The 25,628-nt window shown below is 46.0% G+C and overlaps 1 protein-coding gene across 1 annotated transcript in view; it reads right to left on the bottom strand.

Annotated features, from left to right (window-relative positions):
* Positions 1 to 25,628, bottom strand: part of FBXO21 (F-box protein 21) — a 135,575-nt gene that overhangs the window by 34,998 nt on the left and 74,949 nt on the right. Inside the window, exons 7-8 of the mRNA XM_063964337.1 lie at positions 11,392 to 11,528; positions 10,305 to 10,481 (exon numbers count right to left, since the gene is read on the bottom strand). Of these exons, the coding sequence (XP_063820407.1) occupies positions 10,305 to 10,481; positions 11,392 to 11,528 (314 nt within the window). The remainder of the gene's footprint in view (positions 1 to 10,304; positions 10,482 to 11,391; positions 11,529 to 25,628) is intronic.

The raw sequence follows: 25,628 nt of genomic DNA, 5'->3' as shown, positions 1-25,628 counted from the left end.
ATATACCTGGCACTGGGGGCATATACCTGGCACTGGGGGCATATACCTGGCACTGTGGGGGTAGATCTGGCACTGGGGGCATATACCTAGCACTGGGGGCATATACCTGGCACTGTGGGGGAAGATCTGGCACTGGGGGCATATACCTGGCACTGGGGGCATATACCTGGCACTGTGGGGGTAGATCTGGCACTGTGGGGGTAGATCTGGCACTGGGGGCATATACCTGGCACTGTGGGGGAAGATCTGGCACTGGGGGCATATACCTGGCACTGTGGGGGTAGATCTGGCACTGGGGGCATATACCTAGCACTGGGGGCATATACCTGGCACTGTGGGGGAAGATCTGGCACTGGGGGCATATACCTGGCACTGGGGGCATATACCTGGCACTGTGGGGGTAGATCTGGCACTGGGGGCATATACCTGGCACTGGGGGCATATACCTGGCACTGTGGGGGAAGATCTGGCACTGGGGGCATATACCTGGCACTGTGGGGGAAGATCTGGCACTGGGGGCATATACCTGGCACTGGGGGCATATACCTGGCACTGTGGGGGTAGATCTGGCACTGGGGGCATATACCTGACACTGGGGGCATATACCTGGCACTGTGGGCATATACCTGGCACTGGGGGCATATACCTGGCACTGTGGGGGAAGATCTGGCACTGGGGGCATATACCTGGCACTGGGGGCATATACCTGGCACTGGGGGGGGGGAAGATCTGGCACTGGGGGCATATACCTGGCACTGTGGGGGAATATCTGGCACTGGGGGCATAAACTTGGCACTGTGGGGGAATATCTGGCACTGGGGGCATATACCTGGCACTGTGAGGGAATATTTGGCACTGGGGGGAGCAGGCACTGAGGGGGCATATGTGGCACTGGGGGCATATACCTGGCACTGGGGGCATATACCTGGCACTGTGGGGGAAGATCTGGCACTGGGGGCATATACCTGGCACTGGGGGCATATACCTGGCACTGGGGGCATATACCTGGCACTGGGGGCATATACCTGGCACTGTGGGGGAAGATCTGGCACTGGGGGCATATACCTGGCACTGGGGGCATATACCTGGCACTGGGGGGGAAGATCTGGCACTGGGGGCATATACCTGGCACTGTGGGGGAGCAGGCACTGAGGGGGCATATGTGGCACTGTGGAGGAATATTTGGCACTGGGGGTAGCAGGCACTGAGGGGGCATATGTGGCACTGGGGGAGGGGTATATTTGGCACTGGGGGCATGTACCTGGCACTGGGGGCATATACCTGGCACTGTGGGGGAATATCTGGCACTGGGGGCATATGTGTCACTGGGAGCACGGCACTAGCAACAAGCACTACCCCCTAGCAACGAGCATGACACCCAGTGTATGAAACCCCTGGCAAACGAGCATGACACCCAGTGCATGAAACCCCTGGCAACGAGCATGACACCCTGAGCATGAAAACCCCTGGCACCGTGCATGGAACCAAGAGCATGAAACCCCTGGCAACGAGCAGGTAATTTAAAAGTAATTAGAAGCCTTACTGTAGAACTTAATGTGTAATGGGCATTACGGTGTGTGGCATAATGTATCACGGACATTGCGGTGTGTGTCATAATGTGTCGGGCATTACGGTGTGTTGTATACTATATCACGGGCATTGTGGTATGTGGTATAATGTCTCAGGATCATTGTGGTGTGTGTAATACTGTGTCACAGACATTGTATGTGCTATAATGTATCAGGGGCATTGCAGTGTGTAGCATAATGTATAACGGGCATTGCGATTCCTGTCATAATGTGTCACAGGCATTACGGTGTGTGGCATAATGTGTCGGGGGCATTACAGTGTGTGCATATTGTGTCATGTGCATTGTTGTGTGTGGCATAATGTCTAAGGGCCATTGCAGTATGTGGAATAATGTATACTGGGCATTACTATAAGGAGGAAAAATTACAAATAATGTAAGGGGCATGAATCAGGATTATTTTTCTTTCCTGTGGTGGCTAACGTCTGGGCGTGCAGGTTGCAAAACTGGGGTATAAGGTAGTCTTTTCCTGCAATACCACGCCCCTTTACGCGAAGCCACGCCCATTTTAACAAAGCCACACACCCTTTTTGGCGGCGCGCACATATTTATCCCTTTGCTAATGCCAATTATGGGGGGTATGGGGGAGGGGGGGGGGGGGGGGGCGCCGAAGGATTTTTTGGCTTGGGGGAGGAAAATTTCTAGTTACGCCACTGATAAGGGCTAATAGTGTAACCCTATACCTGATACAGAATTTTGGGGGAAGTATCCATTCAACTTATTGGATCAAGTCTGTGCAAAGATAGCCTGTACCCACCTCTGCCTTGTATTTTTGCTGTGCTAAAACATTATGCACACAAGCCATCCTGAACCAGATCATGAGAGGATAATACAGCTTTGCAAAACAAACATGGTATGAGTGTCCTCACCATTGCTGCACTTATACATGATAAATAATCAGCACTTCCACATGGACTACACAATTTTGTGACTGTAATCACTTTAACCTTTTTTCTTTAAAATTATATCCATCCGACCCTACTCATGCACCAGCATTGAGGATCTGCAAAACAAACTGACAGACATATAGTAAAGTCAGCATCATACTAGCAGTCAGTCACGTTACACATTAGTATAATAAGCAATATGAGTACATCATAAACTACAATATCATTTTAAGTATGTAGGAGAACACATTTACTGAATCATGTTTAACAGATCCAACGTATACAGACGCAATGCGAAAGAAACAGTAATGGTATACAGACTCATATGCAATATGCACTTATCTAACTATATGTACTCAAAAGGTAGATAGAGATTTAGTGCTGTATTACCCGTATGCAGTAGAGTGGGATACAGGGAGACTCACCCCGCTTCCAAGATCGATCATATGTTAGTGAACGCCGAGTGGATTCAGATGCTACTAGTGTACACTGCCGCTCCCTGAACCTAGTGAACACAGACGCTCCGGTCACACAGCCGCCTATGCTGTGACCGTATCCCCTCGTGGTAGCGCTCAGTGAACACAGACGCACACTGGTCACAGAGCCGCCTATGCTGTGACCGGGCCCCCTCATGGTAGCGTCTGAGATGGTAGCGAGGAAACAGTTCAACGGAAACTGGTCATGAACCGGGGGGAGGTGCGACCAGGAGAGCATCTGACTCGCCCTGCTGACATGAACTCTAGGGATCGCGGCCTCACGCCATTCCTGGAGCCTATGATCCCTAAGGCCTAGCGCTGGAGCACCCATGGTGGCGGCGCGTCATGTACTGTTTGGTAGTCTCCTTCCCAAAACAGTGCGGCTGTGTCCGTATTCTTCTTCTAAGCGGAACCGATTGCCCTACCTTCTCCCCGTGCTCCTGCCACAGCCTGGTAATGTCTGCTGGACCTGCTAGTATATCAGACACAGACGCCCGCCGAAACAGCACTGTACTCGAGGGTAAGCGTTGTCGCGACCCGGCGGAGAGTTGTTGGAGCGACTCTTTCTAATATGCATATAAGACGCCGTTTAGAAACATCACTCAAAAAAATAGAAAAAGACTATAAAAATAAAATAAGAAAGCTTAGGGCTGCTAAAAAACAGCAGCCCTCTGACCATAGTCCGGCTCCTGCTGCATAAAACCCCCCCCTGATTTGCCTGAGCCAGTGGGCGGGGATATATGGACGGACCCGCTGCATCCTGGGAGGCCAGAAAGCTTTGATCAATTGGTGCCAATCCGCTGATGCTCCATCATATCCCATTGTTATCCTGTGGATAAACTGTGGACCCTGCCGGAGAAAGGGGCCCAAACCAATTACTGAGATTTTAGATTTGGGGTTTTCATAAACTGTAAGCCACCATCATCAAAATTATATCAAATAAAGGCTTGAAATATCTCACTTTGCATGTAATGAGTCTATATATTAGTTTCACATTTTAAAGTTGAATTACTGAAATAAATGAACTTTTGCACGATATTCTAATTTTCTGAGTTTCACCTGTGTAAGGCATCCGAGCTTGTACTATACTGCAGTAGTGTTTTCTAGTGTTTAAAAGCTATTCCTAGAACAACAGTATATGCAGGATTTGAGAAAATTCCTTTCTTATTATTTATATAAGAATATTAATAGACCTGTTTAGATGTTGTTTTTACATTCCTGTAACCCGGCCATCATTATTGTGTTAAAAGTTAACAGTTAAGGCTTGGTAAAACTGTGGCAAGGCATGCTGGGAGGTATAGTTCTATAGCAGCTGAAGCACCACAAGTTCTTTCTTTGAAGTCCATAGGGCCCACAGGGATTTACACTGGGGGTGTAGGTAGTTAAAGCTTGACTGGGCACCAAACAGTTAAAGCTGTAGCTCCCAGGATGCTTTGGATCCTCCTCCACTACACCCCGTTTAGTGAACAAGCCCAAGGCAGGAGCAGGACAGAGAAGGAAGAATGGTACACTCAAGAAACACACTCACATTAGAAGAGTAGAACTTAGTGACAATGTAGAAAGACCCGTAGAAGCCAGGAATGTCAGAGTGGGTGCCCTGTGGAGCCTATGGATTTCAAAGAAAGAGAGTTAACAAAAGATAAGTTTACCATAACTGTAACTTTCTTCTTCAGGGTCCATAGGGATTACGCTGGGGATGTCCCAATACTATTTCCCCTAAAGGAGGGGACACTCCTGAGGAGAAACGAGAATCTGATGTCCACAAGAAGCATCCCGAGAGGCAAAGGTATCAAAGACATAGAACCTAAGGAAGGTGTGGACAGAAGACCATGTGGCTTCCATTGCACAATTGTTCAACAGAGGCACCAAAATAGACCACCCACGAGGTACCCACAGAACGAGTAGAATGGGCAGTAACCATATCCGGGACTGGCAGGTCAGCCTGCGTGTAAGCCTGTGAAATGGTCATGCAAAGCCCCTCTTGTGAAACCTAAATAACACAAAGAGAGCATCAGATTTTCGGAAGGAGCTAGTGCGATCCTCTTCGTATTTATGTGCACGGACCATATCCAGGGAAGCTTCAAATGCAGAGAGGTCTGGGGTTTGGAAGGCCGGCACCACAATATCTTCATCCAGGGCCGTCTTTTCGTATGGGCTCAATGGGCTCTTGCCCAAGGGCCCGAGGAGTATAAGGGCCCTAGTCTGATAGCTGAGGGTTCCCTCTTTCCAGTGGTACCAGATTTTTTAAAATCGGCCCTAGGGAACCAGAGATATCCGACTTCAAAGCAGTGGTCCCCATCCAAGCCTGTTAATTGCTCTTCCCAGCCAGATATCTCGGGCTCTGTGTAACTTAAAGTTTTTCTGAGGGTACATTTCAAAAGCTGGGGCTCTCCACTTTCGGTGGACACTGGTAGCTTGTCTCTACTATGCCCAGAACCAGAGATATCAGCCTTCAAGCAGCTGGTCCTTGCTCAAGCTCCACACGCCTAATATGCAGTTTTATATATTTGTTGGTGGATTGCCCTGGCTCCTGAACTCTAATATCCAAGTCCCCAGTTCCTCCTGACAGGTGTCCCCAGTACCTCCTGATAGGTGTCCCCAGTACCTCCTGACAGGTGGGACACTCTAATTTTTATCCCATTCAAAGCTAAGAAATCTTTTTCCAGGAACTTGAGATATCTGCAGTCAAGCAAGCTGCCCCCCACCAGAAAATGATGAAAATTAAGCCCACTCCACTATCAACCCCTCCCTTATGTATTAAACACCCCATAGCACCCTGGAAGTCATGTATCGGGGCCCCTTCATTCAGCCCAATGCCCCCTTCTACAGATTAGTGATCTCCCTCCCGCCCCATCTGTGCAGTAAAGGAGTAATTAGCAGAAATTACTGCTCCAGGTCCTACATGCTGAGCAGAAGATAGTACACCCCCTACCGCCTGTGGGACATCAAAACTGCCGCTAATAGCACCCCCACCCATGGAGGATGGGTAGGGGCCCCAGTGTATTGCTGTGCCCAGGGGCCCACACTGCTGCTAAGACGGCCCTGTCTTCATCAAAAGGTGGAACATGGATATCATTTTAGGCAGGTAGTCAGCCTGGGTTCGTAGGACAGCCCTGTCCATATGAAATATCAAAAATGGGGAGAGACAGGAGAGCGCCCTCAAGTCAGATACCAAGGAGGAAAACATCTTCGCCGTCAGCCACTTGAAGATCTACTGAATCCAGTGGTTCAAACGGATGCACCTGTAGAGCCTGAAGAACCATAGACAAAGTCCCATGGAGCCACCAGAGGGACAAAAAGAGGTTGAAGGTTAAAGAAAACCTGAAGGAATGTTCTAACATCAGGCAGGGGAGCAATCATTCGCTGGAACCAGAGTGACCGAGCTGAGACTTGAACTTTTAAAAGGATGCAAGACAGAGGCAGAGGTCTAACCCAGCCTGGAAAAAGGCAAGCACCACTGAAAGTAAGAGTGCCAAACTCTGTAGTAAATGCGGGTTGAGACAGGCTTACACGCCTTGAGCATCGTTTGAACTACTAAGCTGGAGAAACCCTTGGATCTTAGAAGGGATGACTCAAGAGTCATGCCATCAAAGACAGACAAGCGAAGTCCGGGTGCAGACAGGGGGCTTGAGATAGGAGAACCCGTTGCAGAGGGAGTGGAAAGGGAGTGCCTTCGTAGGTTGGCGATCCAATGGTGTCTGGGCCAGGCTGGTGCCATCAACAGCACGGTGCATCCTTCCTGCTTAAACTTGAAAAGTACCCTCGGAAGGAGAGAGAGACTGGAGGGAAGAGGTACGCCAGATTGAATGTCCACCTCACCAACATAGTGTCCACAAAGGCAGCTGCGGGATCCCTGGTCCTGGACCCATATAAGGGTACTTTGTGTTGTGTCTTCAGGCCATGAGGTAGACTTCTGGTAGGCCCTATTTGTGCATGAGGAGTTGGAAGACATCTGGATGTAGAGACCACTCTCTGACGTGGACATCCTGTCGGCTTAAGAAGTCAGTTTCCCAGTTGAAGACTCCTGGGATGAACACCACTGAGATGGCTGGGAGATGGCGTTCTGCCCAAACAAGGATGTGCGCCACTTCCCTCATGGCTGCCCGACTTTGCATGCTTCCCTGATGGTTGAGGTAGGCTACTGCAGTTGCGTTGTCAGACTGGACTTGGACAGGTCTGCTGCGGAGAAGTTCCTGCGCCAGAGTGAGCACTCTGTATACCGCCATCAGGTCCAGGATGTTGATGTGCAGGAGACTTCTGAGTTGTCCAACGTCCCTGGAAGGAATTTTGACTAGTCAATGCACACCATCCGTGGAGGCTGGGATCCGTAGTGAGGAGAACCCAATCTGGAAGCCAGAGGGAACCACCCTTGTCAAGTGAGACGCGTGTAGCCACCACAAAAGGAAAAGCCGAACCTCTGGAGAGAGAGGACAATTGTCTTGGCCTGGATTAGATTATGCTGCCCGTTCCACTGGGAAAATATCAGGAGTTGAAGAGGTCTGGAGTGAAATTGGGCGTTTTCCACCATGTTGAAGATGGAGACCATGGATCCCAGAACCTGCATAGCAGTCGATAGACAATCGATGACTTTGTAGCAACCTGTGTATGCGCCGGTGAAGTGCCACAATTTTTTCTGCTGGTAGGAAAGCTCCTCTGCACCTGAGAATCTAGGAGGGCTCCTAGATGTGATATCCTCTGAGAGGGAGACAGGGAGGACTTCTTCCAATTGATCCAGCTGTGTTCCCATAGGAAGGCAATGGTCAGCTGAAGATGGTGCTGGAATACTTCTGGGGATTTTGCCAACAACAGAAGATCGTCCAGGTATGAAAGTATTCCAACTCCCTGACACCTGAGCTGTGCTGCCATAACCGATATTATTTTGGTAAAAACCTGAGGGGCCATAGAGAAGCCGAAGGGCAGTGCCTGAAACTGATAATGCTGTTCAAGGATAGCAAATCTGAAGAATTGCTGATGTTTGGGAGTAATGGGCACATGCAGGTTTGCATCTTGAATGTCTAGAGATGCCATAAAGTCCCCAGGTTGCAATGCTAAGACAATGTAACGGAGGGTTTCCATACGAAACTTGTGCACTCGGATAAACTTGTTGAGTTATTTGATGTTCCAGGAAAACACTGTAGCAGCATTTTGTATGGAAATACAGTCGCAGTCACACACAGCATATAGGCATGCTGTATATAATTTTAATCAGCAGAAGCTGCTTGTGCGTCCTATTACATTACTTTGCATCTAAGACGCATTATAGCGGGAATAATTCTAACAAAGTCTACTGGCGCTACTGAGTAATGCCGCTGCATGGCATCCACAGTTTTTTTTTTTAATTTTGCCAAAACAAGTCCTGTCATACTTTATATACAGTCTCAGACATGCACACAGATATAGTGTCAAAATTAGAAAAAAAACCTGTAAGTGCTACTTATTACACAAATATACAAGTTTGACTTTTCAAATTACGAGAGTCTAATCTTTAAGAGACTGAGCAATGGACCATTGCCTAAACACGTAAGTTTGTGTCTGCATACACTATTTTTTTTTTTTTTTTTGGTCCCGACAGAGAATTAATATTTTCTACAGCGTCCCTTTATTTACAGTACGCTATACACTTCAAGGTTCTGATTGACTCTCTCTGTCTGACCATTGGTCTGTTTTTATAACGTTACAGTTGTCACTGGCCATTTGCCAGAGCTTGCTAAGCGTACACTATTACAGTATGATTACTTTACTGTACTGTATATCCATCCGCAGCTATTTGCTCTACAGTACTGGATTAGTGGAGCATTAGCCACCCAGTGATGAAGATGTGTATTGCATGCTGTGTATGTTGTTTCACATCAACAACCTGAGCAACAAATACTCTTTAGGCGGAGAAACTGCAACGATGAGGAAGGCTTCACCTGTATACATACAAACACATACTCAAGAATAAAAACCAAATTATGCAAAAAAAAAATTTCCCCTTCTGTCAGTTCCAGATATTGATTTATACCAGTGGGTTAGCAGCATTTGAGTCCTTTATTAAATTTTGATACATTTTTATCGATTCCATCTGGTATGTGTATCACCTTCTTTCCTCAATAAGCACTGTTTATATTTCAATATAAAATTGTGTTTTGGTGGGTGGCTACCCCAGATACTAAACAGCAGCTACGAGAATGTAAACCATTGTAGCGCCCAAAATATTAGTTCTTTCTTTCCTTGTTCCTTAATCTCGGCTTAAACTGTCCATGTGGAAATTAATACTCACAATTAATGTGATCAATGCATTTGTATTATATACGGATTAAAACAGTAATGTGATAATACCAGGTCTGATAACCAATGACTGGTTATGTATTAATTACAGAAGCAGGTGCATCTGTATAGTCTATGAGCAGGGGGTGTGACTTTACAGTGTAAGTATGCTTTGAACCCCCATGGTTTGATATTATCGGACTCATTTGTGTAGATATTATTTTCAGGAAGTGTTTTTCCAAACCTGCAATCCAACAGGACAAACCTGTGAGTAGAGCCTTGAAGTGAAAGACGGGTTTTTTCCTGCATACTTTATTTTCAAGAGATTTGTAACTAAAGGATCACTGTGAACAACTTTAATCATATCCTATGTATATATAGGGAGATCCGCATCTGAATGGGATTTTTTTGAATTCTTAATACAATTCACCAGGACACGTAAAAACTAATGTTACAACAAGGATTGTTTATATACACTGTACATAAAAATGCATTCAATGAATTGTGAGACATGTGGTCGAAACAAGAGAATTTTATTTCAAATCACTTTATTTTGTCTCACATTATTTAAATTAAATACAAAAGTCAATTTTAAATAATTTATATAAAAATCAAAAAAGTCTATAAGTGTGCACCTAACCAAGAGTCCCTTTTCCTCTAGCTGTGATAGGTCATATCTGACTCTAGGAAGCACTCTTAATGCTCCCAGTTATAGCAATCAATATTAATATATTAATAGTTGGTTAGTACGCAAGAATAATAATACCTTCCTCTACCTCTCAATCCACTCTTGATTGACAGGTCTTGATAGAAGAATTGAATGCAGAGTCCAACCCCTGTTTTTGTTCTAGGTCAGAAACTCTGTCATACAATACTACAGAGTTATTTCTATAAAACACTGCATTTACATACAATTTAGAATTATGTTTGACCTATCACAGCACAAAGAGTGCATAACAAAGGGCTGCTAGTACTTAAGCGTTAAGTCACTTACACTTTATGATCTATTATGACATGAAAACCACACACACAGCATTAAAGTATAGAATATCAAGACACATATAAGTGTGATTAGAATAAAAAGTGCGATTACCAGGTTCTTACCTCTTTCCAAGGTTAAGAAGGTTTCCCACCATGCGTTGTAGGACTTCCTTTGTGCTGACAGCGGCATAGAACTCCTCTGTCACATGTTGTCCAATCATATATTCACATTCTTTTGCAGTCAGGCATTTGCCATTTCCAAATGCATCCACATACACATAGTCCGTGATGTCTGAACTCCTGTGGGTTAAATTCAGGATTATTACAATGGTCGTGATCGATCACTCACTAGTGAGCATCATGTGATATAATTGTGTCAGTCCCTTTGTAACATGCAGCAGTCACAAGTGACACACATCCAGTAGAACAATCTCTCACAGCAGTCATCAATGAATACGTGGAAACGACAAAAAAAAAACAACTAGAAATAAAATGGTGTCATAAGTTACCCACATTGTACAGAGCATTCAGATCCTTGGTTACACAAAGTAGTAAACAGTGACTCACAAGCAATACATGTCAGTATTGTCAATCCACTGGTTACATGTCAGTCCACTGCTTAGATACAGCAATTGTTTGTACGCCTCATCCAATATAGCAGAGGTTCCCAAATACGGTCCTCAAGGCACCCCAACAGTCCAGGATTTAGGTATAGCCATGGCTCAGCACAGATGGTTAAATCAAATTGACTGAGGTACTAATTAAGTCACCTGTGGCCAAGCATGGATACATTTAAAACCAGGACCGTTGGGGTGCCTTGAGGACCGCGTTTGGGAACCTTTGCAATATAGCATTGGGGAGTTTCCATGTTAAACATGACAGTAAATCACATTATAGCACTATCTAGTGCTAATAGGGAGGGGACATCAGAAACCTTCCATACACTGGGTGCTATGTCAAATGTATTCCCCAATATGAGGCCATAGTATTTGCTATGCGCAATGAAAACGTCTGCGTTATCTGGAACAATTAAGTATCAGACTGTCTGTGACAGATTCTGCGTATAGGGCCATCCCAGCATACAAAGCGCACATGTGCAGACATAACACTGAGGAAGGTAGTATACATTTCTTCTTTTAGTTAAAAATTGGGGCATGAAGCATTTAATTTATTGAGCCTACACCTTATAGAGATATTGGTAAACGTTTACCCCTGTGCACCTTGGCACCATCTGAGCATAAAGTGGTGAGGAAAGTTCACTGGCTCCAAAAGCACTCCTAGCCGTTCAGAGAGGGTGAGATATAATACACAGAGGCTGATGGGGATTCCAGTCCTACTTATTAGAACCTATAAAACAGATAAAGAAATAAAACTAATAAAAAAGGAAAAAGTCATTGCAAATGCTTTCCGGTTACCATACAGAATACAACATATTATACAAATGAGATCAAGAACAATAAAATTAATTAAATATATCACCAATATAAATATTTTGATGCAATATTTCAAGCTATAGCCTTGTATAACAAATGAAGATGGATACTCATTGGTAGTTAAATATTGAAAAGTTCAAATACCAGTGTACCTGCCACAAGGGTGACAAGTGCTTGTATGTGTGTGGGGTCAGTAAGGTCAATGGAGGGACTCACAGAATAAAAATAAAATTGGAGAAATCCAAAAATTGCACAGTGTTGCAACTTAATATCGAAACTTCTGTATGCAATTTAAAACACAAGTGGGTATGCTTGAATTGGAAACAATGGGTTCCAGTGTCATTCAGCTTACTTGAACTGTATTACATTAATTACCAAAATAAAAAACTAAAATATAGGAGCCTGAAAATGCAGGGTATTTAATGCTAGTGGGCATGAGGCCTAAAGGAGGGGATGCAGTCAGGAAGCCAACAATGTAGACATCAAAGTTTGACAACTGGAAAATGTCAACTTTGACAGGGAGGAAAACATCTGAAATGTTGACATTTGCATTACATCTAGGGCTAAGGAGAGAGAGAGGTGAAAAGAGACAAGGTCGACATTCCGATCACGTTGACATTACATCAGTGTCGGCATGTTGACTGTAGACATGGTCAACAGCTTTGACAATCTGTGCCTTATGCAGTTTTACACGCTGGACGATATATTAGCTATTCAATTGAACAGGCGTTATATTGTGGGCGTGTACCCCCTAGATATGTCTGTGAATGACATTGTGAACAAATATATTGCGTTGGCCTTGCAGCACAGCCGATGGAGGATATTACCATTGTGGACTTTGGGCCTGATTTCTGTTTGTAAGTAAAGCAAAGAAGCAAGCCATTTGGCAAAACCACGTTGCACTGCAGGTGAAGCAGATGTAACATGTGCAGAGAGAGAGTTAGATTTGGGTGGGGTGCAGGGTCAGACTGGCCCACAGGGGTACCAGGGAAACCACCGGTGGGCCCCACTGCCTGAGGGCCCACTCCTTCCTCTAGGGATCAGGTTCCAGACTGTGCACTTGTATTATACATGGTAGATATGTTGCATTGCACTGCACTAAACTATTGTATATTTCAAGCCTCTGTGGAGGTTGGCCACACCCCCTTTGTAGGCTGGCCACACCCTTAAGTATGGGCCCCTATAACTGCATTCCCCGGTGGGCCCTTGATGCCCCAGTCCGACACTGGTGGGGTGTGTTATTATTATCCTTTATTTATATGGAGCCACAAAGGATCCGCAGCGCCCATTACACAGTACATAATCAAACGAGCAAACAAGAAAACAGCACTTACAGTTCAAGACAAGGTAGAGAAAACCAGGGTTTAGGTGCCATCAAAGGGAGTAGGAAGTATAAGACTGTAAGGAAAGGCACATGAGGAAAGAAGTCCCTGCTCTTGCAAGCTTACAATCTTCAAACTGAAATCTAAATTGCAGTATAAAAATAAAGCTGTCTAACATCTGTAGACTACTGTACATGCAAAAGCAGCCAGTATTTACCATGCACAGGATAAAAACAACCAACCCATATCTAAATCTCTCTGCATGTTGTATCTGCCGAACCTGCAGTGCAACACAGTTTTGTCCAGATACTTGCTTTTTTGCTTTGCTTACAAACATGAATCAGGCCCATGGTGCGTTGTCTGGTGGGGCTTAATACACTGTAGCAGCAAATTATTATAAAAAAAAATATATATAAGACCAATATTAAAATGCCTTTCTGGTATCCTCACAGTAATAGCATTCTAATACCTATGAACTGTAATAATAATAATAATAATAATAATAATAATAATAATAATAATAATATCGACAATTTGTAGAAAAAAAACACTTTTTTTCTTGCGGACTGCACTTCAAAGTGCGGCAGTACCACTGTGTCATTTTATTTTGGGACTTTGTCATAGGGGGTAATTCAAATTTTTTTTGTGCACCCAAAGTAATGGGCATCCATCAGAGCAATTCAACTGTTGCTCTGATCGGGCGCCCAATGCATTATATATGCCCAAATAGACAGGGTTTAGCTAGGAATCTCGTCTAAAGCCCTGGTTAGGGCGCCCATACTCCCATGTGGGCAATTAAACCACGGACTTTGCACACATTTATTCTCGCACCTCAGGAGGCTGCAAGAAGAAATGTCACCCCTACGAATAAAAATTGAGTCTTCTGTCTAATTTAAATAAAGATGCGTTGGTGTAAAAAAAAAAAAAAAAAAAAATTTACTCAACCTTCGAAATGCAAATAAAGTGTCACTTTTTGACATTTCTATTATGGCAACAGCTTAACAGAACTCAACTTTGTACATTACTTCTAAAAAAAAAAAGATATGTGTGAGATGTCTGTTTGATTATCAACAGCTGTCACAAAATGAAACCAAACAGGAAAATGCAAAACTTGCAGTGCTATTTTAAAAACCTTGGCTAGTGCTACAAATGTTTTGCATACACATTTAGCTGCGTAAAAAATAAAAGGAGGCCATGGTCATATCAAGTTCAGGTCAAATGAATATTGATGAAGCTCCACTTATGAAACGCAAATCTTCATAATATTGCAGACCTTCAGAAGATGCATCCCTTGATGCAACTTTACCACGAATGACAGCTGGTGTTCAATATTTTTGTATATCATAGAATTTAAGTCAATTATTGATTGCTAAAGGATATGTTTGATTACCTTCCACCCAGACTGCAATATAAAATACAGTTGTAAATTAAATCAAAAGTAATCCCGGAAAGAAGTCATTTTGAAATCGTGGTGGACTTCCTTGCTGCATCTGATGAATGGACCTCCACAACTAAAAGAAGATATGAATATTATCTTACACTGCTGAAACATATTCTGGGAGTTGGGATCTGGTCAAGTTCTGGAAGTTCTTGACTGTTTAAATTAGTTTATTGTTACGCTTGTAATAGTACGAATTGGACAACTTGTAGCTGCTGAACACCAGTCGTGTCGTCTAGAGCAGGGCCTTAACCTTGCAGTATGTGATGTTCATTCACCGAAAATTCACAACCTACAAAGTCCTCTTCATCCATAACAATGGCTGATCTGTCCTACTCTTGTATAGACAACATCAACCATGATGATGAACATCATCGGGTAACTTTGCCTAATATGGATGATGAGGACGGTGCAGAGTCTTACACCGGCACAGCTGAATTTGATATGGCAGCTGCAGATATGTACTTAACTGTATTTGGTGTAGAGCCTGAATGCACTGTGTCTACAACCAGGTACAAAAGAGATAAAACCTGAAGACCCCCTGGATGCCCTGCTTTTTCTTAGATCGTACTTTCCGTAAATGATTAAAAAAAAAAAAAAAAAAGACAGCTTTTTTTTATTTTAAAGAATTTTGCATTATATCATCAGTCTAGTCCACTAACTTCCAATTTCCAGTGTAGATAATTGAATTACCATATTTTGCCGTTTTTCCCAATCCCCAAAATGAATTCTAGAATTGTAGCCTGGTAATCCCGAAATCATGGGATTTTAATATAATTTGGAGCTGGAAACCATCATTGTCACACTCTGCAGTACAGTTAACACTGTCTTTAGCTGCTGGTTTTTAACCATGTTTGCAATCATTATTTAGGATTACTAAGTAAAAGGCTGCACAGCTTCTTCACATCAGTAAGTTAGGCAACATGCCTTCCAGAAACTAAAGGTGGTTCTAAATATAGTTTTTGTAACCCATCACTCCATAATAACTTATGTTAAGGGCCCTGTAACTGTGGTCCAGTACTGTTGGCTGCCACCGATAACTGCCCGTTTAGAATCTCTACATCAGGTATTCCCAAACTATGTCCTCAAGGCACACACCAAGCTTCAGCACAGATGGTTATATCAAAATAACGGAGGTACTAATTAAGACACCTGTGCTCAAGCATGGATATCACTAAACCCTGCACTGTTAGTGTGCCTTGAGGACCACTGTTGGGAATGCCTGGTTTATACCCTGCATTCCAGCTGCATGGTGCCGTCTTGCAATCTCAGGGCTTAATTTAGACCTGATCGCAACAGCAAAATATCTCTCTAATGAGCAAAACCATGTGCAATGCTGGTGGGGCAGATGTAACATGTGCAGAGAGAGTTAGATTTGGGTGGGGTGTATTCAAACTGAAATCTAAATAGCAGTGTAAAAAATAAAGCTGTCCAGTAATTACCTTGCACAGAAACAAAATAACCCACCCAAATCTAACTCTCTGCACGTTATATCTGCCCCATCTGCAGGGCACATGGTTTTGCCCATTAGAGAAAGATTTTGCTTTTGCAAGCAGGTCTGAATCAGGCCCTCAGTATATTATAGCAGAGCATATTTTCTTCTGTTACAGACTGGAGCAGCATGCCGGGAAACAAGAACCCGGGAACGGTGTACAATAAAATAAGTATGACATCTTAGCTCTATGACCCAGAAAGTGGCAGAGAAATTGGTGCAGAGGTCAGTACTGGATTGGGGTTACATAGTTTGTGTTTTATAGTAACATACATCTCTTTGGGGGGGTAAGAAGTCATAAAAAATATATTTTCTTACCTGTAAAACAGGTGAATGACAATTACCCTTGTTTAATGTGTGCTTTATAGTTTTATGATCAATATATCCAAGACTACTTTCAATAGCTTTTACAAGACATTGCTGATTAAGGGACTAATTCAACAAGGAACGCAAATTTGCAAAAGTTGCGAAAATATGTAAAATCTGAGACAAAAAACAAACAAACGAGATTTATGGTAAGAACTTACGGTTGTTAAATCTTTCTGCGACGTACACTGGTCTCCACAGGGAATGACATTGGGGTGTAGAGTAGGATCTTGATCCGAGGCACCAACAGGCTCAAAGCTTTGACTGTTCCCAGAATGCCTAGCACCGCCTCCTCTATAGTCCAACCAGTCCAATGCAGTAGCAGGCAAAGGAGATGACAACTGTTAGTAGCCACATACACCACATACTCACGACAGGAGAAAGTGTCAGCGGCTAATGCCATACCAACCCAAAGAAGCTAAGTGTGTCAGGGTGGGCGCCCTGTGGAGCCCAGTGTACCTCGCAGAAAGATTTAACAACGGTAAGTTCTTACCATAAATCTCGTTTTCTGCTGTGGGGTACACTGGGCTCCACAGGGAACGACATTGGGGATGTCCTAAAGCAGTTCCTTATGGGAGGGGACGCACTGTAGCGGGCACAAGAACCTGGCGTCCAAAGGAAGCATCCTGGGAAGCAGAGGTATCAAAGGCATAGAACCCAGGAAGGTCCAACCGACAGAGTAGAATAGGCCTTGATGGTAGCAGAAGCTGGAAGGCCAGCCTGTACATAAGCATGTGCAATCACCATTCTAATCCATCTGGCTAGGGTCTGCTTGTGAGCAGGCCAGCCACGTTTGTGAAAACCAAACAGAACAAAGTGAGAGAATCCAACTTCCTGATAGAGGCAGTTCTCTTCACGTAGATACGGAGAGCCCGTACCTCATCCAAAGACCGCTCTTTGGGGGACAAATCAGGAGAGGCAAAGGATGGAACCACAATCTCCTGATTAAGGTGGAAAGAAGACACCACCTTAGGTAAATACCCGGGACGTGTTCTAAGAACTGCCCGATCACGGTGAAAAAATAAGAATTTACTTACCGATAATTCTATTTCTCGTAGTCCGTAGTGGATGCTGGGGACTCCGTCAGGACCATGGGGTTTAGCGGCTCCACAGGAGACAGGGCACAATAATAAAAGCTTTAGGATCAGGTGGTGTGCACTGGCTCCTCCCCCTATGACCCTCCTCCAAGCCTCAGTTAGGATACTGTGCCCGGACGAGCGTGCATAATAAGGAAGGATATTGAATCCCGGGTAAGACTCATACCAGCCACACCAATCACACCGTACAACCTGTGATCTGAACCCAGTTAACAGTATGATAACAACGAAGGAGCCTCTGAAAAGATGGCTCACAACAAGAATAACCCGATTTTTGTAACAATAACTATGTACAAGTATTGCAGACAATCCGCACTTGGGATGGGCGCCCAGCATCCACTACGGACTACGAGAAATAGAATTATCGGTAAGTAAATTCTTATTTTCTCTAACGTCCTAAGTGGATGCTGGGGACTCCGTCAGGACCATGGGGATTATACCAAAGCTCCCAAACGGGCGGGAGAGTGCGGATGACTCTGCAGCACCGAATGAGAGAACTCCAGGTCCTCCTCAGTCAGGGTGTGCCCCTGACCAAGTAGCAGCTCGGCAAAGTTGTAAAGCCGAGACCCCTCGGGCAGCCGCCCAAGATGAGCCCACTTCCTTGTGGAATGGGCTTTTACTGATTTTGGCTGTGGCAAGCCTGTCACAGAATGTGCAAGCTGAATTGTACTACAAATCCAGCGAGCAATCGTCTGTTTAGAAGCAGGAACACCCATCTTGTTGGGTGCATACAGAACTAAACAGCGCGTCAGATTTTCTGACTCCAGTCGTCCTGGAAACATATATTTTCAGGGCCCTGACAACGTCAAGTAACTTGGAGTCCTCCAAGTCCCTAGTAGCCGCAGGTACCACAATAGGTTGGTTCATGTGAAAACCAGAAAACACCTTAAGGAGAAATTGAGGACGAGTCCTCAATTCTGCCCTGTCAGAATGAAAAATTAAGTAAGGGCTTTTATATGATAAAGCCGCCCATTCTGACACACGCCTGGCTGAAGCCAGGGCTAATAGAATCTTCACCTTCCATGTGAAATATTTTAATTCCACAGTGGTGAGTGGATCAAACCAATGTGACTTTAGGAAACTCAAAACAACATTGAGATCCCAAGGTGCCACTGGGGGCACAAAAGGAGGCTGTATATGCAGTACCCCTTTTACAAACGTCTGAACTTCAGGCACTGAAGTCAGTTCTTTCTGGAAGAAATTCGACAGGGTCGAAATTTGAACCTTAATGGACCCTAATTTTTGGCCCATAGACAGTCCTGTTTTCAGGAATGTAGGAACGACCCAGTTGGAATTCCTCTGTAGGGACCTTCTTGGCCTCACACCACGCAACATATTTTCGCCAAATGCGGTGAAAATGTTTTGCGGTTACATCCTTCCTGGCTTCGACCAGGGTAGGGATGACTTCATCTGGAATGTCCTTTCAGGATCCGGCGTTCAACTGCCATGCCGTCAAACGCAGCCGCGGTAAGTCTTGGAACAGACAAGGCCCCTGCTGGAGCAGGTCCTTTCTTAAAGGTAGAGGCCACGGTTCTTCCGTGAGCATCTCTTGAAGTTCCGGGTACCAAGTCCTTCTTGACCCATCCGGAACCACGAGTATCGTTCTTACTCATCTCCTTCTTATGATTCTCAGTACTTTTGGTATGAGATGCATAGGAGGGAACACATACCCTGACTGGTACACCCACAGTGTTACCAGAGCGTCCACCGCTATTGCCTGAGGGTCCCTTGACCTGGCGCAATATTTGTCTAGTTTTTTGTTCAGGCGGGACGCCAACATGTCCACCTTTGGTTTTTCCCAACGGTTTACAATCATGTGGAAGACTTCCCGCTGAAGTCCCCACTCTCCCGGGTGGAGGTTATGCCTGCTGAGGAAGTCTGCTTCCCAGTTTTCCACTCCCGAAATTAACACTGCTGAGAGTGTTATCACATGATTTTTCGCCCAGCGAAGAATCCTTGCAGTTTCTGCCATTTCCCTCCTGCTTCATGTGCCGCCCTGTCTGTTTACGTGGGCGACTGCCGTGATGTTGTCCCACTGGATCAATACCGGCTGACCTTGAAGCAGAGGTCTTGCTAAGCTTAGAGCCTTGTAAATTGCCCTTAGCTCCAGTATATTTATGTGGAGAGAAGTCTCCAGACTTGATCACACTCCCTGGAAATTTTTTCCTTGTGTGACTGCTCCCCAGCCACTCAGGCTGGCATCCGTGGTCACCAGGACCCAGTCCTGAATGTCGAATCTGCGGCCCTTTCATAGATGAGCACTCTGCAGCCACCGCAGAAGAAAACACCCTTGTCCTTGGAGACAGGGTTATCCGCTGATGCATCTGAAGATGCGATCCGGACCATTTTCCCAGCAGATTCCACTGAAAGGTTCTTGCGTGAAATCTACCGAATGGGATCGCTTTGTAAGAAACCACCATTTTTCACAGGACCCTTGTGCAATGATGCACTGATACTTTTCCTGGTTTTAGGAGGTTCCTGACTAGCTCGGATAACTCCCTGGCCTTCTTCTCCGGGAGAAAACATCCTTTTCTGGACTGTGTCCAGAATCATTCCTAGGAACATTAGACGTGTCGTCGGAAAAAGCTGCGATTTTGGAATATTTAGAATCCACTCGTGCTGTCGTAGAACTACTTGAGATAGTGCTACTCCGACCGCCAACTGTTCTCTGGACCTTGCCCTTATCAGGAAAGCGTCCATATTTCTTTTAGGAAGAATCATCATTTCGGCCATTACCATGGTAAAGACCCGGGGTGCCGTGGACAATCCAAACGGCAGCGTCTGAACTGATAGTGACAGTTCTGTACCACGAACCTGAGATACCCTTGGTGAGAAGGGCAAAATTTGGACATGTAGGTAAGCGTCTCTGATATCCAGTGACACCATATCGTCCTGGTTCGCTATCACTGCTCTGAGTGACTCCATCTTGATTTGAACCCTTGTATGTAATTGTTCAAATCTTTTAGATCTCACCGAGCCGTTTGGCTTCAGTACCACAATATAGTGTGGAATAATACCCCTTCCCTTGTTGTAGGAGGGGTACTTTGATTATCACCTGCTGGGAATACAGCCTGTGAATTTTTTCCCAATACTGCCTCCCTGTCGGAGGGAGACGTTGGTAAAGCAGACTTCAGGAACTTGTGAGGGGAAGACGTCTCGAATTTCCAATGTACACCTGGGATACTACGTGTAGGATCCAGGAGTCCACTTGCGAGTGAGCCCACTGCGTGCTGAAACTCTTGAGATGACCCCCCACCGCACCTGAGTCCGCTTGTATGGCCCCAGCGTCATGCTGCGGACTTGGCAGAAGCTGTGGAGGACTTCTGTTCCTGGGAATGGGCTGCCTGCTGCAGTCTTCTTCCCTTTCCTCTAACCCTGGGCAGATATGACTGGCCTTTTGCCCGCCTGCCTTTATGGGTACGAAAGGACTGAGACTGAAAAGACTGTGTCCTTTTCTGCTGAGATGTGACTTGGGGTAACAAAAGTGGATTTTCCAGCTGTTGCCATGTCCACCAGGTCCGATGGACCGCCCCTTTATACGGCAATACTTCCATGTGCCGTCTGGAATCTGCATCACCTGACCACTGTCATGTCTATAAACATCGTCTGGCAGATATGGACATCACATCTACTCTTGATGCCAGAATGCGCATCTCGCATATATAGAAATGCATCCTTAAAATGCTCTATAGTCAATAAAATATTGTTCCTGTCAAGGGTATCAATATTTTCAGTCAGGAAATCCGACCAAGCCCCCCCAGCGCTGCACATTCAGGCTGAGGCGATTGCTGGTCGTAGTATAACACCAGTATGTGTGTATATACTTTTTAGGATATTTTTCAGCTTCCTATCAGCTGGCTCTTTGAGGGCGGCCGTATCTGGAGACGGTAACGCCACTTGTTCTTATAAGCGTGTGAGCGCCTTATCCACTCTAAGGTGTGTTTCCCAACTCGCCCTCACTTCTGGCGGGAAAGGGTATACCTCCAATAATTTTCTATCGGAGGAAACCCACGTATCATCACACACTTTAATTTATCTGATTCAGGAAAAACTACAAGTAGATTATTCCCACCCTACATAATACCCTTATTTGTGGTACTTGTAGTATCAGAAATATGTAACACCTCCTTCATTGCCCTTAACATGTAACGTGTGGCCCTAAAGGAAAATACGTTTGTTTCTTCACCGTCGACACTGAAGTCAGTGTCCGTGTCTGTGTCGACCAACTGAGGTAAATGGGCGTTTTTACAAGCCCCTGACGGTGTCTGAGACGCCTGGACAGGTACTAATTTGTTTGCCGGCCGTCTCATGTCGTCAACCGACCTTGCATCGTGTTGACATTATCACGTAATTCCTAAATAAGCCATCCATTCCGGTGTCGACTCCCTAGAGAGAGTGACATCACCAATACAGGCAATTTGCTCCGCCTCCTCACCAACATCGTCCTCCTACATGTCGACACACACGTACCGACACACAGCACACACACAGGGAATGCTCTGATAGAGGACAGGACCCCACTAGCCCTTTGGGGAGACAGAGGGAGAGTTTGCCAGCACACACCAAAAACGCTATAATTATACAGGGACAACCCCTTATACAAGTGTTTTCCCTTATAGCATTTTCACATATGTAATCATATCGCCAAATAAGTGCCCCCCCTCTCTGTTTTAACCCTGTTTCTGTAGTGCAGTGCAGGGGAGAGCCTGGGAGCCTTCCTCACAGCAGAGCTGAGCAGGAAAATGGCGCCGTGTGCTGAGGAGAATAGGCCCCGCCCCCTAAAACGGCGGGCTCTTCTCCCGGAGTTTGTGAGATCTGGCAGGGGTTAAATACATCCATATAGCCTCAAGGGCTATATGTGATGTATTTTAGCCATAAAAAAGGTATAATACATTGCTGCCCAGGGCGCCCCCCCCAGCGCCCTGCACCCTCAGTGACCGCTGGTATGAAGTGTGCTGACAACAATGGCGCACAGCTGCAGTGCTGTGCGCTACCTTATGAAGACTGAAAGTCTTCTGCCGCCTGTTTCTGGACCTCTGGACCTCTTCAACTTCGGCATCTGCAAGGGGGGTCGGCGGCACGGCTCCGGGACGAACCCCAGGGTGAGACCTGTGTTCCGACTCCCTCTGGAGCTAATGGTGTCCAGTAGCCTAAGAAGCAAATCCATCCTGCACGCAGGTGAGTTTACTTCTCTCCCCTAAGTCCCTCGTAGCAGTGAGCCTGTTGCCAGCAGGACTCACTGAAAATAAAAAACCTAACTTAAACTTTTATTCTAAGCAGCTCAGGAGAGCCACCTAGATTGCACCCTTCTCGGCCGGGCACAAAGATCTAACTGAGGCTTGGAGGAGGGTCATAGGGGGAGGAGCCAGTGCACACCACCTGATCCTAAAGCTTTTATTATTGTGCCCTGTCTCCTGCGGAGCCGCTAAACCCCATGGTCCTGACGGAGTCCCCAGCATCCACTTAGGACGTTAGAGAAATCAGATATGGTGACCTACAAGACAAGGCACCCAAATCCGACACCCGTCTAGCAGAGGCAATAGCCACAGAAACAATACCTTAAGAGAAAGCCACTTAAGGTCTGCAGATTCAAGAGGCTCAAACAGAGACCCTTACAACGCATCCAGAACCACCGACAAGTCCCAAGGAGCCACCGGTGGGACATAAGGAGGTTGTATCCGCAACACACACACCCTGAGTGAACGTATGCACATCAGATAAGGTCGCAATTTTTCTCTGAAACCAAACCGACAAAGTAGAAATATGAACCTTGATGGAGGCCAGACGAAGGTCCAAGTCCAGGCCTTGTTGTAGAAAGGCCAAAAGTTTGGCCGTACTAAACTTGTAAGAGTCATGATTGTTAGATGCGCACCAAGCAAAGTAAGAATTCCAGACCCTATGATAAATCCGAGCAGAAGCGGTTTCCGGGCCTTCAACATGGTTTGAATGACCGCCTCAGAAAATCCTTTGGCTCATAAGACGGAAGCTTCAAGAGCCACGCCATAAAAGCCAATCGGGCTAAATCCTGATATACACAGGGGCCCTGAACGAGGGGATCTGGGCGCTGCGGAAGTAGAAGGGGACGCTCTATCGAGAGACCCTGAAGGTCTGAAAACCAATGCCGTCTGGGCCACGCTGGAGCGATCAGAAGTAAGATTCATCCTTCTTGCTTGAACTTCCTTATTACTCTGGGCAGGAGTGACACCAGAGGGAACACGTATGGCAGCCGAAAGTTCCATGGACTTGCCAGTGCGTCCACAAACGCTGCTTGAGGATCTCTTGTCCTTGCTCCGAAGACCGGAACCTTGTGATTGTGTCGAGATGCCATCAGGTCCACATCTGGAAGGCCCCACTTGTCCACGAGGAGTTGAAACACTTCTGGATGGAGGCTCCACTCTCCGGCGTGTACGCCCTGATGACTGAGAAAGTCCACTTCCCAGTTTTGGACCCCCGGAATGAACACTGTCGATATGGCTGGCAGATGGCGTTCCGCCCACTGAAGAATCCGTGATACTTCCCTCATTGCCATGCAGCTTCGAGTTTAATTGGGAGGAGAGACTACTCCTTGGTCCACCGACCCTGAAGGGAGTGGTTGCTCCAACACTGCGCCCCAACCCCTCAGACTGGCATCCGTCGTTAGAAGGAACCAGTTGGGAGATCCAGAAGGGACGAACCCTGCTCAATCGTTGGTCCTGAAGCCACCTTCTCAGTGACAGGCGGACCTCCGGAGACAATGAGATCATTTGAGAACTGATCCGGTGAGGCAGGCCGTCCCACGGCAAGAATCAGCCTCTGGAGAGGGCGGGAATGGAATTGAGCGAACTCCACCATGTCGAAAGCCGACACCATGAGACCTAGCACTTGCATTGCCGAATGTATCGACACTTGTGGACGAGATAGGAAGCTGTTCTGAAGCTTCAGGCATTTCTCCTGAGACAAGAACAACCGCTAGTTGTGAGTGTCCAACAACGCCCCCAGGTGCACCATGCTCTGAGCAGGGACCAGGGAGGATTTCTTACAGTTGATGAGCCACCCGTGGGTTTGAAGAAACTGGATAGTCAGATCCAGATGGCGTAGGAGAATCTCTGGGGAATTTGCCAGGATCAACAAGTCGTCCAAGTACGGTAGGATCCTGGCCCCTTGACGGCGGAGTACAGCCGTCATTACCGCCATGACCTTGGTGAAAACTTGTGGAGCCGTGATCAAACCGAAAGGTAACGCCCGAAATAGGTAATGGAGGTTGGCAAACGCAAACCTCAGTTACTGCTGATGTGACACTGCAATGGGAATATGCAGGTAAGCGTCCTGTATGTCCAGTGAGACTATATAGTCCCCAGGCTCCAAGGCCAGAAGAATGAATAGAGCGAAGAGTTTCCAAACGAAACTTGGAGGAGACCTTCACAAATTTGTTCAAGGCCTTGAGGTTGAGAATGGGCCGGGAAGACCCATTCGGTTTCGGGACTAGGAACAGCGGTGAATAGTACCCCTTGCCTCTCTGAGCCAGAGGCACCTGTACAACCACTCCTGTGTCCAGGAGGGACTGTACCACCGAATGAAGAGTCTTTGCCTTCACCTGATCCGAAGGGACGTCTGTCAGGCAAAATCGATGAGGGGGACGATTCTTGAAGGATACGGCGTAACCTCGTGTGACGACTTCCCATACCCAGGCATCAGAAGTGGTCTTCAACCATTCCTGGGTAAACCCTAGAAGTCGGCCCCCCAACTCTGGGATCCCCCAGAGGGAGGCCCGCCCCGTCATGCAGCAGGCTTGTCAGTTTTGGAAGCATGCTGACGGGTAGCCCAGGCCCGTTTGGGTTTGGAAGCACGAACCTGTTTTGGGTACGCCTGACCTTTTGCTTTCCCTGAAGGACGAAAGGAGCGAAAGGAAGTACTCCTAGTCTTCGGCACCGAAGGAGCAGTACTAGGAAGACATGCTGTTTTAGCAGACGCTAAGTCAGCCACTATCTTGTTGAGGTCTTCTGCGAAAAGAATGTCTCCTTTGAAGGGGAGTACCTCCAGGGTTTTCTTAGAGTCCATGTCCACAGACCAGGACCATAACCAGAGAATTCGGCGAGCCAAAATGGACGTAGTAGAAGCCTTGGCCGTTGGGTGATCAACTTCAGTGACACTCACTGTGCTGTCTGCCTTTACTGGTAACTGCACTCGGCACATAAATTACAGGCAACATGACTCAAATCCCAGTGGCTGTGCTGAGTGTCCTGTATGCTACACACCCAGCAGCATTGTCACCCTCTCGCCCCTCACCTTGTGTGACACTTTTGTAGTGTCTAAATCCAGT

The sequence above is a fragment of the Pseudophryne corroboree genome, chromosome 1 (genome assembly GCF_028390025.1).
Source record: "Pseudophryne corroboree isolate aPseCor3 chromosome 1, aPseCor3.hap2, whole genome shotgun sequence".
Lineage (NCBI taxonomy): Eukaryota > Metazoa > Chordata > Amphibia > Anura > Myobatrachidae > Pseudophryne > Pseudophryne corroboree.
This window is presented reverse-complemented; position numbering and strand designations above follow the sequence as displayed.